The 15430-nt window shown below is 43.6% G+C and overlaps 1 protein-coding gene across 3 annotated transcripts in view; it reads right to left on the reverse strand.

Annotated features, from left to right (window-relative positions):
* Positions 1-15204, reverse strand: part of FAM114A1 (family with sequence similarity 114 member A1) — a 59889-nt gene extending 44685 nt beyond the window's left edge. For 2 of the 3 annotated variants that reach the window (XM_079777426.1, XM_079777425.1), the window contains exons 1-2: positions 15103-15204; positions 7920-8275 (exon numbers count right to left, since the gene is read on the reverse strand). In XM_079777426.1, the coding sequence (XP_079633552.1) occupies positions 7920-8267 (348 nt within the window). In that variant the 5' untranslated portion in view covers positions 8268-8275; positions 15103-15204. Of the gene's footprint in view, positions 1-7919; positions 8276-15102 lie in introns of those variants that run through there. The other variant, XM_079777427.1, reaches the window with a different exon arrangement.
* Between the last annotated feature and the right edge of the window lie 226 nt (positions 15205-15430).

The following is a 15430-nucleotide window of genomic DNA, read 5'->3' on the forward strand; positions in this document are numbered from 1 at the left end:
ATCACTGAGCTATGCCAGACGGGTCAAATATATATTTTTTAAAAAAGAGTAAACATGTGAAACAGTTTTAAATTCATGAACTATAACTGAGAATGCTTTGTTTTCATAATGAGTTATAAAGTTATGACCAGTGCCAGCTCTTTCCCTCTCTCTTTATCCTGCCCTGAATGTGGACATAATGCTTGAAACAGAAGCAGCTATTTTTGCTGCCACAGGGAAAGGCCAGGGAATTCCAGACACTGGTGCTGCCACTGCTGAGCTACTAACCCAATGTGAGTAGCTGCCTATCTCTATTCTTTCTGTCAAGTGAGAAAAAAATACATCCAAATTGCTATTTTATAAGCAACTATAAGTTGGATTTTAGTTACTTGCACCCAAATGCATTCCTAACTGGTTCACCTATAAATATCAAACACCATCCACCAGTGTACACTGCTGGTCAAGAGAAAAGGTTATAAAATTAAATTGCTTGGGTTTGACTATAGGCTGTGCCATTTTGGGCAACAAGTTACTCAAGTCCTTTAAGCCATTGTTTACTTCATTACAGAACACAAGGTATAGCAGTATAAGCACCTTACATATAAGAACCAATGGCCTCTGAGGTTTATTGTGGAGATTAAAAGAAATAATTCATATAAAGCTACGAGCATAGTTCCTGGTACTTAAGAAATACTTCATAAATGTTAACTAGTAATAATAATAATGATTAATAATAACAATAATAAGAAACTACATTTTTAGGACTAAGAAGTAAAAGCTTTGAAAGTGGCTGACATTTTTTTCTGTTGGAAACAATGAAAAGCCTGTTAACATGAATGGAAATACTCATGATTCATGACTGAGCTTTCATTTTTGGAGTCTACATTGATTTACTTCACTCTGGCAATGGAAGCCAATGGCAATTTTATACCATCATGAAGACAGATGTAAGCTGGTGATTAATATCATTCTTTTATGGAAAAAATCACTACCTATGTGATTAAGGAGAGTTAATACACTTATGGGTGACAGCTTCTGATTCAAATTTATAATACTTAATATGTTCTGACAGCTGGTAATTGACTAGCAAATGGAAATAAGTATGAAATAAATTTGGAACTTTTTGCAGTATAAGTGACAACTTCAATTGATTTATTAATAAAGCAATTTTGACATTGAGATGTGACCTCCTAATCAGCAGCGAAGAATATTTATCAGTGGCAAATACTCAAATGACAAACTGTGCACATTTAATACAAAAAAACACATAAACTAAATGTTCAGCATGAATTATAATTCTATCTCACCATGAGTATTGTCTCCACTTTAAATGGCTTTAATGTCACAAACGTTTGAGACTATAAAGTAGACAGACTGGACCTACTCAGATCTTCCATTATCAAATATAGTTATTTTAAACCTTTTTTTTCTCACCTTCTTGCCATGTAACCCCACCTCCTTTATCAGACAACTTCACGTCCTATTTTACAGAGAACTCAGAAGTCATTTGATGAAAACTCTCTGAATTTCCTCCTCCCTCCCTATACAATCATAGAAGAATGACCTCATCTCTTACAACTCAGATTTGGCTTGATCAAGAGGAATATCAAAACTCAACTGGAGATCATTTAAATGTCTATAACCATTGTGTAGTCCTAAGGATAGGAAAGACTTCAAGATTCCATTAAGTTCAAAGGTCTTTAAATAGAAAAGACATATATATCTCCGGTATCTTATTTAAAGATCTTACAATAGAAAATACATTTATTTACTTTAGGCTAAAAAGTTCAATGGTATCATGAGACAGAAAAATGTACAAATTTTAGATTCTATAGAATTTATAGGTCTTTAACATCTACACTAATAAAAGAGAAACATGCAAATTGACCATCACACCACTACGCCCACCAGCCAATCAGGAGGAAACATGCAAATTAGAAGAACAAATATGGCAGCCGCCCAGCTGCTCAGGTGCAGAGTGGCCAGGGCAGGATGCCTGCTATGAGAGGGAGGGCGGGAAGGGGGGCGAAGGGATCTACAGGAGCAGCACTCCAGTGCAGCAAAGACAAGACTGCAGACTCCAGAAGACCAAGATGGCAGACTCCAGCCAGGGTCTGCAGCAAAGACAAAGATGGCAGACTCCAGCTGGAGTCTGCAGCGAAGATGAAGACGGCAGACTCCGCCTGAGTCTGCAGCAAAGCAGTGAAGACTAAGATGGCAGACTCCGGCCGGAGTCTGCAGCGAAGACAGCAGACTCTGGCTGGAGCCTGCAGCAAAGACGAAGAAGGCAGACTCCGGTCGGAGTGAAGGCCTGGGTCCCGGGTGCCAGAGGAAAACCGGTGCTGGAAGCCAAGGGAAGGAAGGCCTATTGCACGAATCTCTTTGTGCAACGGGCCTCTAGTTTAACTAGAAAATAAATGAACTTGTCTTAAGATCAAAGATAACCTGGTTGTCCTATTTCCTTGAGTAGATCAAGAATCAGGTACTATGTATAACATGTGTCTAAGGATGTGAATGATGAGAGCTACCCTTTTTAGGTTTTGTAACTCATGACATAGCTTCTCCAAAAGGGGACTCAGTGTGACATTTGGGAGCATGGGAATTGCTCTGGATGCCTATAGCTCTGTCAAAATACTGGCTGGAAAATGGCTTCAGTTATTTCCAGGTAATTTTCTTCCTTGGTGAGTATGGATCATCTAACTCTGGGAAGACTTAAAATTAAATATAGAAAGGTTGAAAGCATCAAAGTCAAGCTATTAATATTTTTATACATATTTGGTCTTTTCTGTACTACTAAGGTTTAAGGGATTTGACTGATTAGATCATCAATTTTTGAAAACCAATTAAAGTGAATAATTGAATTATCAGACTTTTGATTTTAATTTGAAATCTTTCTAAAATTATGCATATTATTATAATATCTAAGAGGTCTTTAGGTCCACTCTATGAACTTAATTTAATATATTTGTAACCATTCTTAAGCACTCAGCAAGGTTTTGTTTAAATAGATAAATGAAGTACTGAAAAAGGAAATAGAACATATTAAATGTATAGATGCTGTTTTAAACTATTTAAACGTGTTTAAGTTGGTAAAAAGGACAAAGCATTAATCAAAAGCCTCTTGTAAGTGATTGTTCATTTTGCTAGATTTCTAAATAAAAATTTGTGAGATGAATATAAAACCTAGGGAGAACTGAAATTTCGAATTTGTGACCGTAATAAATTGAACACTAATTACTTAACCCAAATTAAAAGTCTGTGTAGTCCTTTTTAATGCACAAAAAGGACTATTATCTGAATCTCTATTACCATTTGATGATTTGCTAATTAGCATACTGAGGTGCAGAAACGGGTTTTAACTGGTAAACACGGTGGACTGTTAACTAGCATTCTGAATATCTGAAAGGAGTTCTAGAAATTAAAAGCAATTGAGCCCTAACCGGTTTGGCTCAGTGGATAGAGTGTCGGCCTGCAGACTGAAAGGTCCCAGGTTCGATTCCGGTCAAGGGCATGTACCTTGGTTGCGGGCACATCCCCAGTAGGAGGTGTGCAGGAGGCAGCTGATCCCGTGTTTCTCTCTCATCAATGTTTCTAACTCTCTATCCTTCTCCCTTCTTCTCTGTAAAAAATCAATAAAATATATTTTAAAAAAATAAATAAAAGCCTTTGAGGTGTGTAGATGATTAAATATATTTTAAAGCTTCTTCCTACCTTGACAGGAACAGGGTATAAGAAAGGAGGTTGCCCTATGTTAAGTGGTTTTCCATCCAGCTCTGAACTCTGGGGAATTCTGGCTTACTGATGTCAACGATAAGGGAAAAACCTGCCTCTAGAATTCTAGGCATTTGCCTTGAGTGAACCTTTCCCTCAGGCTGGTGGTAGGAGCACCTAAAAGGACAGAACAAAAGGATGTTCTCAAGCCTACAAAAGAAACAGTTTTTATCAACTGTTTTTAACTTTCTTGCTCATTGATGTTTAATTTAAAAATGTCAGTGTGGTACAATGTGATTTGAGATCTGATTTCACTTATTGAATGTGATGGCGAGATTGTGGAGAGAAGAGGTAATTCTCTCCCTCTCCCTTCCTCTCTGAAATCAATAAAAATATATTAAAAAAGAATGGATGAGAAAGAGGAGCACCAAAGATGAGATAGCTTCTGTGAGACATAAGTTGTGAATGGTGTGACCCTTCAAAGCAGAGGTGCCAGCTGAGCAGCTGGCGGAACCACTGGCTTCTTCCTCTTTTCTAGGCCCCTCCTGGTCACACCACCCTCCCTGCTGAGTTACGGCTACCCTGCTGCCTCAGGCAAAGGTGAAGCTAATGATGCTAAGGATTTTAAGGGACCTCATACCCAAAGTAACTGCAGATACAAGCCACTTAGAGAAAGATATTCACATTTAAGCACATCATTACAAAATGCAGCGTGTCCTAGAAGATATTGGTTTATAATATTGTCTCAAAGGCTATTCTACCAGGTGATTTTTTTTTTAAGCAGACATTTTTCCATAGAAGTTTTTAAAATGGGATGATGAGATGCTTTTAGGCTCAGCTCTACCTGGGATCAAATAGGCTTTTGAATTTGGCTGTTTTTCTATAGGACCTGCCATTTCTCGGGGGGGCCTGTGTTCACGATCCAAACAGTCAACTTGTAAATGAACTTATGATTCAAGATTTTTTGTAGAGTTCATCCTCTTGTGGATCAGAAAAACAGTTGTTTTCTTTCTTTTTTTTCTCTCATTCATGGAATATAATAAACAACATAAATTGATGAACAAAAACAGAGACAGAGAAGCATCGATCAGACCATCAAACCTCAGAGGGAAGGTAGGGGAGGGTGGGGGAAGGGGGAGAGATCAACCAAAGGACTTGTATGCATGCATATAAGCCTAACCAATGGACATAGACACCAGGGGGGTGAGGGCATGAGGGGGGGTGGGGGGGGCAATGGGGGGATAAGGACACATATGTAATATCTTAATCAATAAATAAAATAAAATAAATGGAGTTAAGTAAAAAAATAAAAATAAAGCAAGAAAAAACACCCCACAAAAAAACAAAACAAAAAAACAGTTTTCATCACTGTGAGAGGACTTCTCATAAGTGTCCAACAAAGAGCAAATAAAATAAAACAAATGAACAATGCTTGAAGACGAGGCACAAAACTGACTTCTAATATTAACTTAAAAGAATAGGATACCAAAAGAGATAGTAGAATGCTCTTTTCTGGTAATCCTTTAAAAAAGACTAAATTTGCAATTACCTAGAAGAGTTTAAACATGACCCGGGTGAAAGTGATACCTTTCCAACCAGCCCTATCAGCTTTCTGCCTTTTTCAGAACAAACATACTCACAGGTGTGCCTCCCACACCTTGGTTCTACCTGAGCTCCTGAGGGCAATGCCACGTATACATCCAGAGCCACGGTCCCAACTCTGTGGCCAATATTTGCACTTCCATCCAAATACGTTTGTGATAGTTCATTATGAGGAAATGCTAACCTGTAGCAAAGTCCTTGAAAGCTAACAGTGTTGTGCAGACGGAGGAGGGAGGTATCTACCTGCCTCCTGGCTCATTCTTGCAGCATCAAGGAGATTTATAAAGTGCTGTCAAAAGCAGGATCCATTCAATTTGCCCAAAAAATTTAAGAAGGCAGATGTATAGGAGCATATTGACTTTTTATTGTGCTATCTTTATTAACAATCGTATAATTATTAGAGGTCAGAAATTGAATGTATAACCTAGGCATCAGGAACATATATTTTGAATAGGTAGGACTTACGTAGTTTAAGTCATCTCGGGATGTTGTGGCTAAGATATATTTTTCTTAATCAATAAAGGTATTTATTAACAGTAGCACTTATAATAAAAATTAGGAACCAATGCTCCCCACAATAGAAAGACAGCGGGGGGGGGGGGGTGTAGTTCCAGAGTCAGGTATATATGTATTTATAGGTAGAGGAGATATAAATATGTATCCTGTTGGTTCTGTTTCTCTGGAGAACCTAGACTAGCACAGACCCTGCCATGAGTATTTTTTAAAGCTCCCCCATTGGTTGAAATGTTCAGCTAGGATTAAGAACCTCTAGTCTGCGAGTTCTTAAGCCCTGTGGGGCCCAGGTGGCTTCAAAGGGTCTGAGAACTCTCTGAACTCAGAAACGAAAGTGTGCATTTCTATTGACCGTATCTGATCCAACTCCCAGCTGACATCCTTGCAAAATAATTGTTTGGTTTTGTTTAAACATCTCCAGTCTTGGAAAACACCCTCCTCTCCAAGAGAGCCCGTCTCATCTTAGAACAGCTCTAGGGAAACTCAGAAGCTGATTTTCCAGGACTGAGTGAAAAAGGTGAAGGGGTTGAGAAGTAGATTGGTAGCTCCAGAATAGTCACGGGGGTGTAAGGTACGGCCTAGACAATATAGTCAATGATATTGTAATAACTATGTTGGGTGCCGGGTGGGTACTGAGAATATCAGGGGGTGGCGTGGGGGGAGGAGCACTTTGTAAAGTGTATGATTGTCTAACCACTACCCTGTACACCTGAAAGCAATCCTACATAATAAAATGGTAATATGTAAATTACCATCACTCCGCTACGCCCATGATTGGGCCAGCAGGAGGCGCAGGGGGCGGGACTCAGGGTGGCCGGGGTAGCTGATTGGGCCAGCAGGACGCTGAGCTCGCGGCGCTCAGCGTCTGTGTCATGGCTGCGCCGGAGGCTTTCGGAAGGCCTGGTGCACCGGCGGACAGCCAGCCCGCTGGTGCACCAGGTGCATGATTAAATCATGCACTGGGCCTCTAGTACAAAATAATACTGAATGTAAACTGTAATTGAAAAATCGAAAAAAATCAAAAAGGAAGTTGATTTTGAATAAAAGAATCATAAAACATCAGTCAGAAGGATATCTTCATGTGCAAACTTTTCATTTTATAGAGGGGAAAAGTGAGGCACAGAGAAATTAGGTGTCTTGCCCAAATTAACAGACTTGATGACAGGTTAGAGGAGGAAAGCCCAGGCCCCCTGGCTCCCTGTTTAGTTCCCCTCCCACGGGGCATGCAGCAGAGTCCCTTCGAGATGACCTGAGTGACAACACAGGATGAGCAGGGCTGGGGCGTGGCTGAGGGGAGACCCCCATGCCCCCATCCTGTACCATCACTCTGGAAGGGAGGGTTGGAGGGGAGCAGCCCACCTCCTCCTTTCATGCTGGGTGCCTTCCACCCCCATCAGTCCCCACACGGATGGAGATGAAGATACCAACAAAACCCAGCTCCATGGGTGTGTTGATGTGTCACAAGGTAGCAAAGGGGAGACAGTGGTCTATCTTTTCCCCACAAAGAGACAGGTGCAGGTGCTGAAGGAAAGGGGCAGGGAACATGCCTGCCTCCGGCCCCCTGGAAGGTGGGAAGGTGTATGATGATAAAATAGTGGTCTGAATGTCTAACATCGCCCTAGTGGATTTGTAAATGTGCATTAAATTTTAAGTGATAGTAAAGAAACATTGACTCGTTTAGGGTGAAATCAGGCTCCTTAATAATTTGGACTCATTGTGTTCAATATTACAATATTTTCCATTTTACTACTGCGTAGCTTAGTATCTTACTGGGTTGTTTAAAATCTCTATGCCAGGTTGCCTTGTCTATAAATTGAGGTTAATACTATCTAGCTTAGAGCCACAAACAACTTTTGTACGGAGTAAATTACATAACATATAAAGTGGCTAGCAGAGTGCCCAGCACATAGGATGTACCCAATTATTAGTGGCTGTTATTATTATTAACACAATTATCAAAGTGCAAATATTATAATGACCAGCTCTGCTCATGAGGTGATATCATAGTATATACTGAACCCCCACCCCCACCCACAGAGCTTGGCACAAATCTGTGCCCATGGTAGGTATCAGTAAGAACTTAGGTCGAACTAAACCGAATGAACCACTCCTACCGGATTATTCTGTTCTTTCAGAGGTATTTCAGGTCCAAGTTCTGCCTCAAGGCTGACGGCATCAATGCATTCGGCAAGCACCTCCTCGGTCACTTCTCCATTGGGGGGCGGATCCATGGCTCTGGTGTCTTCGGGCTGGTCAGGGTGCCCAGTGTCAGCAATCTCCTCACCCTGAACGGCTGCGTTTTCAGGCGCATCTCCTCTGGGGTCAGCCAGCGTTGGCTCATTTGAAATCATAGCTGACTCACCGTGCACCTCTGCATCTCTGGGTAAAGAATCACTACTGGGCATCTCGGTAACTTCCGCTTTGTCTCCAGCGGCTACGGTGTCACCGGCATCATCAGACATCTTATTATCTGCCAACATAATTACAAACAAGAACTTTCTGTTTTAATCTGAATTGTTGAACTTTAACTCAAAGCCCTGCATGATTAAATTAAGTCTGCTGGGGTAAATCAATAATAAACTTTATGGAACCTTGGGGTAGACTGAATAAATATCCCAAAGATATCCTAATTCCTGGAATCTGTGAATATTATCTTATATGGCAAAAAGGGACTTTGCAGATGTGATCAAATTAAGGATCTTAAAATGGGGACATTATCTTGGATTATCCTAAATGAAATCCTAAGTGTCCTTATTAGAGAGGGGCAGAGGGAGATTTGACTACCAAGAGGAAAAGGGGGTGTGATGACAGAAGAAGAGTTTGGAGTGATGCTCTTTGAAGACAAAGGAGGGGGCCATAAGCCAAGGAATACAGGTGACTACTAGAAGCTGAAAAGGTCGAGGGAACCATTCTCCTCTGAGAGACTCTAGAAGAAACCAGCCCTACCAACACTTTGACATTAGCCCAGTGAAACTCATTTTAGACTTCTGACCTCCAGAACTGTAAGAGAATACACTTGTGTTGTTATAAGCCAGTAGGTTGTTGTAATTTGTTACAGCAGCAATAGGAAACTAATAAAACCTACAGTGCTATCTTTATCCTTTCATGGATCTCTTGCTTGCTTTGCACCGATATGCATAGGGTAACTAGAAGTATTATTTGAATCTGTAAAATTATTTATGTAGTAAGACTTGGTTAATTATATTTGTCACAATGAGAATTAGCATAGAAAATACCTAAGAGCTTATTAAAAAATACTTGACATTTAGCTCTGCCATGTCATCAGAGGTTCACATTGAGAAAGAGACATACATACACATAAGTATACTTTGTTGGGTACCAGCTGGTGAAGGCCTGCGCTCTGTTTGAACAATAATTTAAACAGGGATGCATGAGGATAAAATGGGAAGCAAAGAAGGGGTATATTAAGCCAAAGAGGAATGTAGCCATTACGAAACAACCTGGGAAGCAGAAAACTCATTATCATGAAGAACCTCGCTGTTCAATAGAACTTTCTCTGATGATGAAACTGTTTTATATCTGCACCATCCAGTGTGGTAGCTAATAGCCACATGTGGCTACTGAGCATGTGAAATCTGATTACTGCCATATTAAAAATGTTAATTTTATTTAATTCATTTTATTTAATACATTTTAAATAATTTTAATTTTACATAGGCTTATATGGCTAGTGGCTACCTTATTGGATAGCACAGATCGAGAAAGCTAGTTTGAGATGATAATTTTTTATTTATTTATAAAATGAAGACAGTGTTCTCACTACACAAGAAGCCAAGTCTCAGGCAAATCAATGGGTATTTTTGTTGACCATGGTGTTTACCAATTGGTCAAATCTCAGGTTGCTGCTAAAACCATGGTATGTGAGACGCTAGTTAACATACTGGCCACCTGGTAGTGTACTGTAGACTTAGAAAGAACTCATTTCCCCAACCCTCATATCCCCGCAAAGAGCAGTAGTCTGGCTATTTCCTTTCCCTGCTACACTCTCCCCCTTGGTGAAGCACATTCCTTTCTGTTATTACACCACTTCCATGTCATGAATCTCCAATGTCTACCTCCAGTCCATGGATACAGAAAGTAAATTAGTGGTTTCCAGAGGCTGAAGGGAGAGGGAATGAGGAGTGAATGCTAATGGGTACAGATTTCTTTCTTGGGTGATGAACATGTTTTAAAATTAGATAGTGATAATGGCTGTACAACTGTGTGAATATCCTAAAAACCACTGAACTGTATACACCTTAAACGAGTGAATTCTGTGCCCTAGTTGGTCTGGCTCAGTGGATAGAACGTCGGCCTGAGGACTGAAGGGTTCCAGTTTCAATTTTGGTCAAAGGCACATGCCTGGGTTGTGGGCTTGATCCCCAGGAGGGGGCATGCAGGAGGCAGCCGATCAATGATTCTCACCATTGATGTTTCTATCTCCCTCTGCCTTACTCTCTGAAATCAGTAATATATATATAAATAGTGAATTTTATAGCATGTGAATTTTATGGTATATAAATTACATCTTAATTACTAAGAATATATATGAAATTCTACCCTTGGGTAAGTAGCTCTAATGGCCAGTTGGACATCTCTTCCTGGCCATAGGAAACTTGTTGTCTTATCATTAACACTAGATCTTCCTCTTAACTTTCGTGTTTCATTTAATGACACCCAGATGTCCCCAATTACCCAGGATAATCAAGGTTGGAGATGGTCTGTCAATAAGTATGATCAATTCCTAGTCGAAACAGTAAAGAATGATACAAGGCCGCTGTACAGAAAAGGGTAGTTACAAATGGGGGGGGGGGGATTGAGGGAGGCTACTTGAAAAGCCACTGTCATTTGGAAACTTATAAGATCTTTGGGAAAATGTTGTCAGGATTGGCTTAGGATGGAAGTTGGCAAACCATAGCCTGCTGGCTAAATCTCGCCATCCATTTGTTTTGGTAAATAAAATTTTATTGGGACACAGACATGCTCATATGTTTATGTACTGCCTATGGCTTCTCAGAGTTGAATGGTTGCAACAGAGACCATATGGCCCACAAAGTCGCAAAGCCTAAAATATTTATTATCTGGCCCTTTATAGACAATGTTTGCTGACTTATGGCCTAGGACAGTGGTCGGCCAACTCATTAGTCAACAGAGCCAAATATCAACAGTACAACGATTGAAATTTTTTTTGAGAGCCAAATTTTTTAAACTTAAACTTATTCTAACGCCACTTCTTCAAAATAGACTCACCCAGGCCGTGGTATTTTGTGGAAGAGCCACACTCAAGGGGCCAAAGAGCCGCATGTGGCTCGTGAGCCGGTTTGCCGACCACGGGCCTAGGACACTGCTTGACTGCTGTGGCCTAAAGAATTCTCCATCCTAACTTACCCTATCCTCATCTGGGTCCTAGGGGCAGGACCATAAGGAGAATGGGTCTATGAGTAAATGATGTGGAGACATCACTTTTATTCCTAGTTTTGGTTCATCAATAGCTGGTCACAGACACTGTCTATTTTCTTTGTAAGATAATTTGAAAATCCGTATCATTAACTTGGATTATTAAGAAGCTCCAAACTATTCCAAGAAGTAATGGACGGGTTCTTTCTGCCCTTCCCTTACCAGGGCACACAACTGCACTGAGCCCAGCAGCTTGTTGCCCTGTGGAGAATTTTTCTAGTTCTTCTAGCTGATTTTGGGAGAACACGAAAACTGAAGCTGAAGAGGTGATCGGGCCTAAATGGGCAGTCGGACATCCCTCAAGGGTCTCACCTGAGTCCTCCCAGAGGCCCAAAAGGACAGAGCTAGGACATCATCAAGCTCCAGGAACAAGCTGTATAACTGAACCCAGTGGGTAGTATCCGTGCGAGTGGGCGGCAGAACTCTGAGAACTTTGTGGCAATATCACTCTCCCTAAGGAGTTTACACAGGAGGACACCTACAGCCCTCACTCATCTCTAATGGCCCAATTGCCTTAGGTCAGCTCGCCTCAATTCTAGAAAAATTGCTGCAACAAAATCTCTCTTCTCTGCACCTGCTCTGCATTCAACCAGCAACACAAAGCCGAGAAGATGAGTATTTGAACTGATACTATTAAAAATATTTACGGGCAACTTATACATTTCAGAAGGACTATATTTTTACACCTGTTTATATAGTAAAAATGGGCACTATAATATTCAGCCCTACTTTAACTTCCAGCTGTACACATCTCTAATCTCGTTACTTCTACCTGTTACAGGACTACATCTCCCCCTAAACCAACACCAACACAAGAGAGATCTTTTTTGTTTGTTTTGGTAGACCTTTGTCTACTCTGGGTGTTATTATGACAGGAGAGACGCAATCATTTTTAAGACTTTGTCCTTTTGTCTGAAATCATCAGAAATTGCGTGTTCTGAATACACAGCTGTTTCTGAGCAGTTACTGATGGCATCCACCCTGACCACAGCCGGGACGCACACCATGTTTCCCGGGACAGCCTCCTCCCTGCCTGGGTGCCCATAGGCAGTCCGACTTCAGAATCTCTCCTGATTTATGGTGAGGAACATTGATCACGGCAGCTAAGTCTGTGACTTTGATGCTGGGGAGACTCAACCCGCAGAAACAAGGAGGCTTCTTCAGAAACTCCAAGGAGAGGAAGGGGGCATATAAAGAAGCCTTTGTGGGCTGGGAATAAGTTAGTTTTTTCATCAGTAAATGCAATCATTACCTAAAATGCTCCCAGAACGATGCTATGTATTGGGGCAGCAGCATCATAGTTCCAAAAAAATAACTTTAAAAGAGAAGACGTGATTACTATCCTCCAGAAAATGAATAATGCGTTTGTATTTTATTCCTGGTCAGTGAAGATCCAGGAAATGAATTCAGCTAACAAGAACTACTTAAATGATGATGTAAAACAGCATCTCAATTAAGGGCAAGGTGAAGTAGACGGACCTCGTGCAAAAGGGGGGGGGGGGGGATCTTCAAAATGTATCTGAATGGTTTTAGGCATGATGGGATAAGAATATATGCAAATGTCCAGCATCAGAAATGAATCTACATGGTCAGGATGGACATCTGTGTGGCCGGGCCAAGAGGCCACATGGAGGACTAGCGAGGGTGGGAGGGATGGGATTCTGAGGTGGAAAGAGCTGTGCTCCGTCCCTTTGTGGGCATCACTCACTCACTCTGTTGTGCTTCCTCACTTCCTCCTCTGTAAAGTAAGGCTGGACAAAATGATCCGAATACTTTGTTCTCAAACACCAGACTGATGACAGAGAAAAATGAGGACAAGGTAGCCAGTTTCTCATCAATCTAAATTTATTAAATGTAAAGGACTGTCTTCATGTTCCAAATTTAGCTTTCCTTGGGATTGAACTGTCTTTGATTTTTATGAAACAGTGATGCAGTGGATGGATTTCTTTTTAAAGGCTTCCTTTGGCAAAACAAGAATTTGGTAACACAATTTTACAAAGTGCCAGTCAGCAAAGGCCCAGGAACAACAACTCTGGAAGAGAGGTTCCTAATCCGTTTGTAAGAGTTCCTACGGGCGAGGACGCACGCCTGGCCCCAAGTGTCTGCCAGGTATTTTTCTGAAACACAGAAGGGAACCATTTGTTTTCTTGCTTAGAAGCACCTTTGCACAGCATGAGCGGCCCCTCCTAATCCAGCTCCAATCTCTCTCTCTCTGCCTCCTGCAGCTCTCAACACACCCAGACTCCTGCCTCACCAGACTTTCCATCAGAGGAGCCCACACGGCTCGTAAACCGTCCCACCTCTTTGCCTTTGCTTATGCTGGCTCCTCGGCCCAGGAGGCCCTGCCTCCAGCTCCTGTTTGTTTCTCGATGCCCAATGTCACTTTTTACTCCGAAACTTTCCTTAACGTGCCCTGCTCCTTCCGAAGAATTAAATGGCCGCCTCTTCTCTATTTCTGCAATACGTTTAGGTGCTGCTTCTATGGCACTTTAATGGAGTATTTGTTTCTATGTCATCGTCTCCTCTGGGGCTGTGACCAACAAGCGCCTCGCTTGGTTTATTATCCTCAAATATTTACCGAAGTTACATGTATTGTCTGGTATTGATGTAAGAGAAACAATGCTTGATTTCAGCCAGTCTTATACATAAATGGCTACTTATATGGACTGAATCGCTCAGATTCAGGAAGGCCCCCTCCCACCCTCAAATTCCTTCTGCACTGGCTCACTTGTGCCTCAGATTCCACTCTGAAAGGTTCCTGCCTTTGCTTAAAAGCTCGCGATGTAAAGAGTGTATCATTCTTTCCTGAGCTCAGATTTTGATGGAGGAAAGGAAGGAGAGAGTGCGGGGTGGATATAAATGAGGTGGGGAAGGGGCCACCGGGAAGAACAGAGGGCAGCAAGGAGAAAGCCGTGCTCACCCTCAGGGTCCTCGGGTTGCCTGAGGTGTTCTGGAGTTCAAGAGACATGGGTTTTTAAAGCCACCTGTTTGTATCCCTCAAGATGTTTAGGTTGGAAACTGATGGGATCGGTAGGGCATAATCAGAGCCCTCACAGCCCATAGAGATGTCTTCCTACTCTGGGAAAAGGCAATGAAGTTCAGGTGCCCGATTTGAGAGGAAATACCACATTCCAGGGAGAAGGCGAGAAAGAGTGGGTGGGTGGGGCTGGGCCAGGGGGTCGGACTCAGCCCAAGGGCTGTGAGTCCAGGTGGTGTCAGTTTAGGATGTCGGCTGGGGTGGAAGGCAGGACCTGGGTCTGTCTGCAGGGGGAGGAATGATGAGCTCCGGTGGGAAGTCAGGGCCTGCACTCGGTTTTCCAAGTCCAAGGGCAGGCAAACCCCAAGAAGGAGTCCCCCGCCTTGCCAGGGACCGCTCCCTCTGGGCCCCTAGCTGCCTAGACCCTGCAGCCCGCCTGGGCCTCCCACCTGGGACCTTGGGGAAACTTTCTCAGGCTTGCTTGGTGCTGGGACTGGATGCATCAGAGCTCTCGGCAGGCTCCGCGGAGGTTCCCGGCGGCCGAGGGTGCAGAGCCGGAGTGCGGGCGTGTGGGTGTGTGCATGAGCGTGGACCCGAGCGACACACACTCACACACACACACTCACACGCCCGCACCCACGCAGGGCCCTCGGCCGCGCCACCCGCGCCTCCCTGGACTTCACCCTCCAGCCCGGATCCTCCTGGTCCCGCGCCCGGGGGCCAGTCCCCGCCGAAGGTTTCTCACTGACACAGCGTGCGGGATTCGGGGGTCCGGACAGGGAGCGACGGCGCGGTCTCCCCACCACCCGCTGTCCCCGCCCGGGGAAGGGGACGGGGACGGGAAGGGGACCGGGGGCTCTTACCGCTCTGGCGGCCGAGTGCGCGCGGGAGCGCCCGGCGGTCCCGCCCCGCCACGTCGGCAGGGCTGGCGGGGACGCGGCCAGAGGGCGGGCCGGAGGGGGACAGGGCCGAGCGGCCCCGCCCCGCCCCGCGGCCCGCCCAGGGATGGCCCCGCCCCCTATGCCCCTCCCCTCCCCGCGGCCCGCCCAGGGATGGCCCCGCCCAGGGATGGCCCCGCCCAGGGATGGCCCCGCCCAGGGATGGCCCCGCCCAGGGATGGCCCCGCCCCCTGTGCCCCGCCCCCTGTGCCCCGCCCCAGCCCCGGAGCGCAGGGGGCGTCAGGGCGCGCCC

The sequence above is a fragment of the Cnephaeus nilssonii genome (genome assembly GCF_951640355.1).
Source record: "Cnephaeus nilssonii genome assembly, chromosome: 1".
In the NCBI taxonomy this organism is placed as follows: domain Eukaryota; kingdom Metazoa; phylum Chordata; class Mammalia; order Chiroptera; family Vespertilionidae; genus Cnephaeus; species Cnephaeus nilssonii.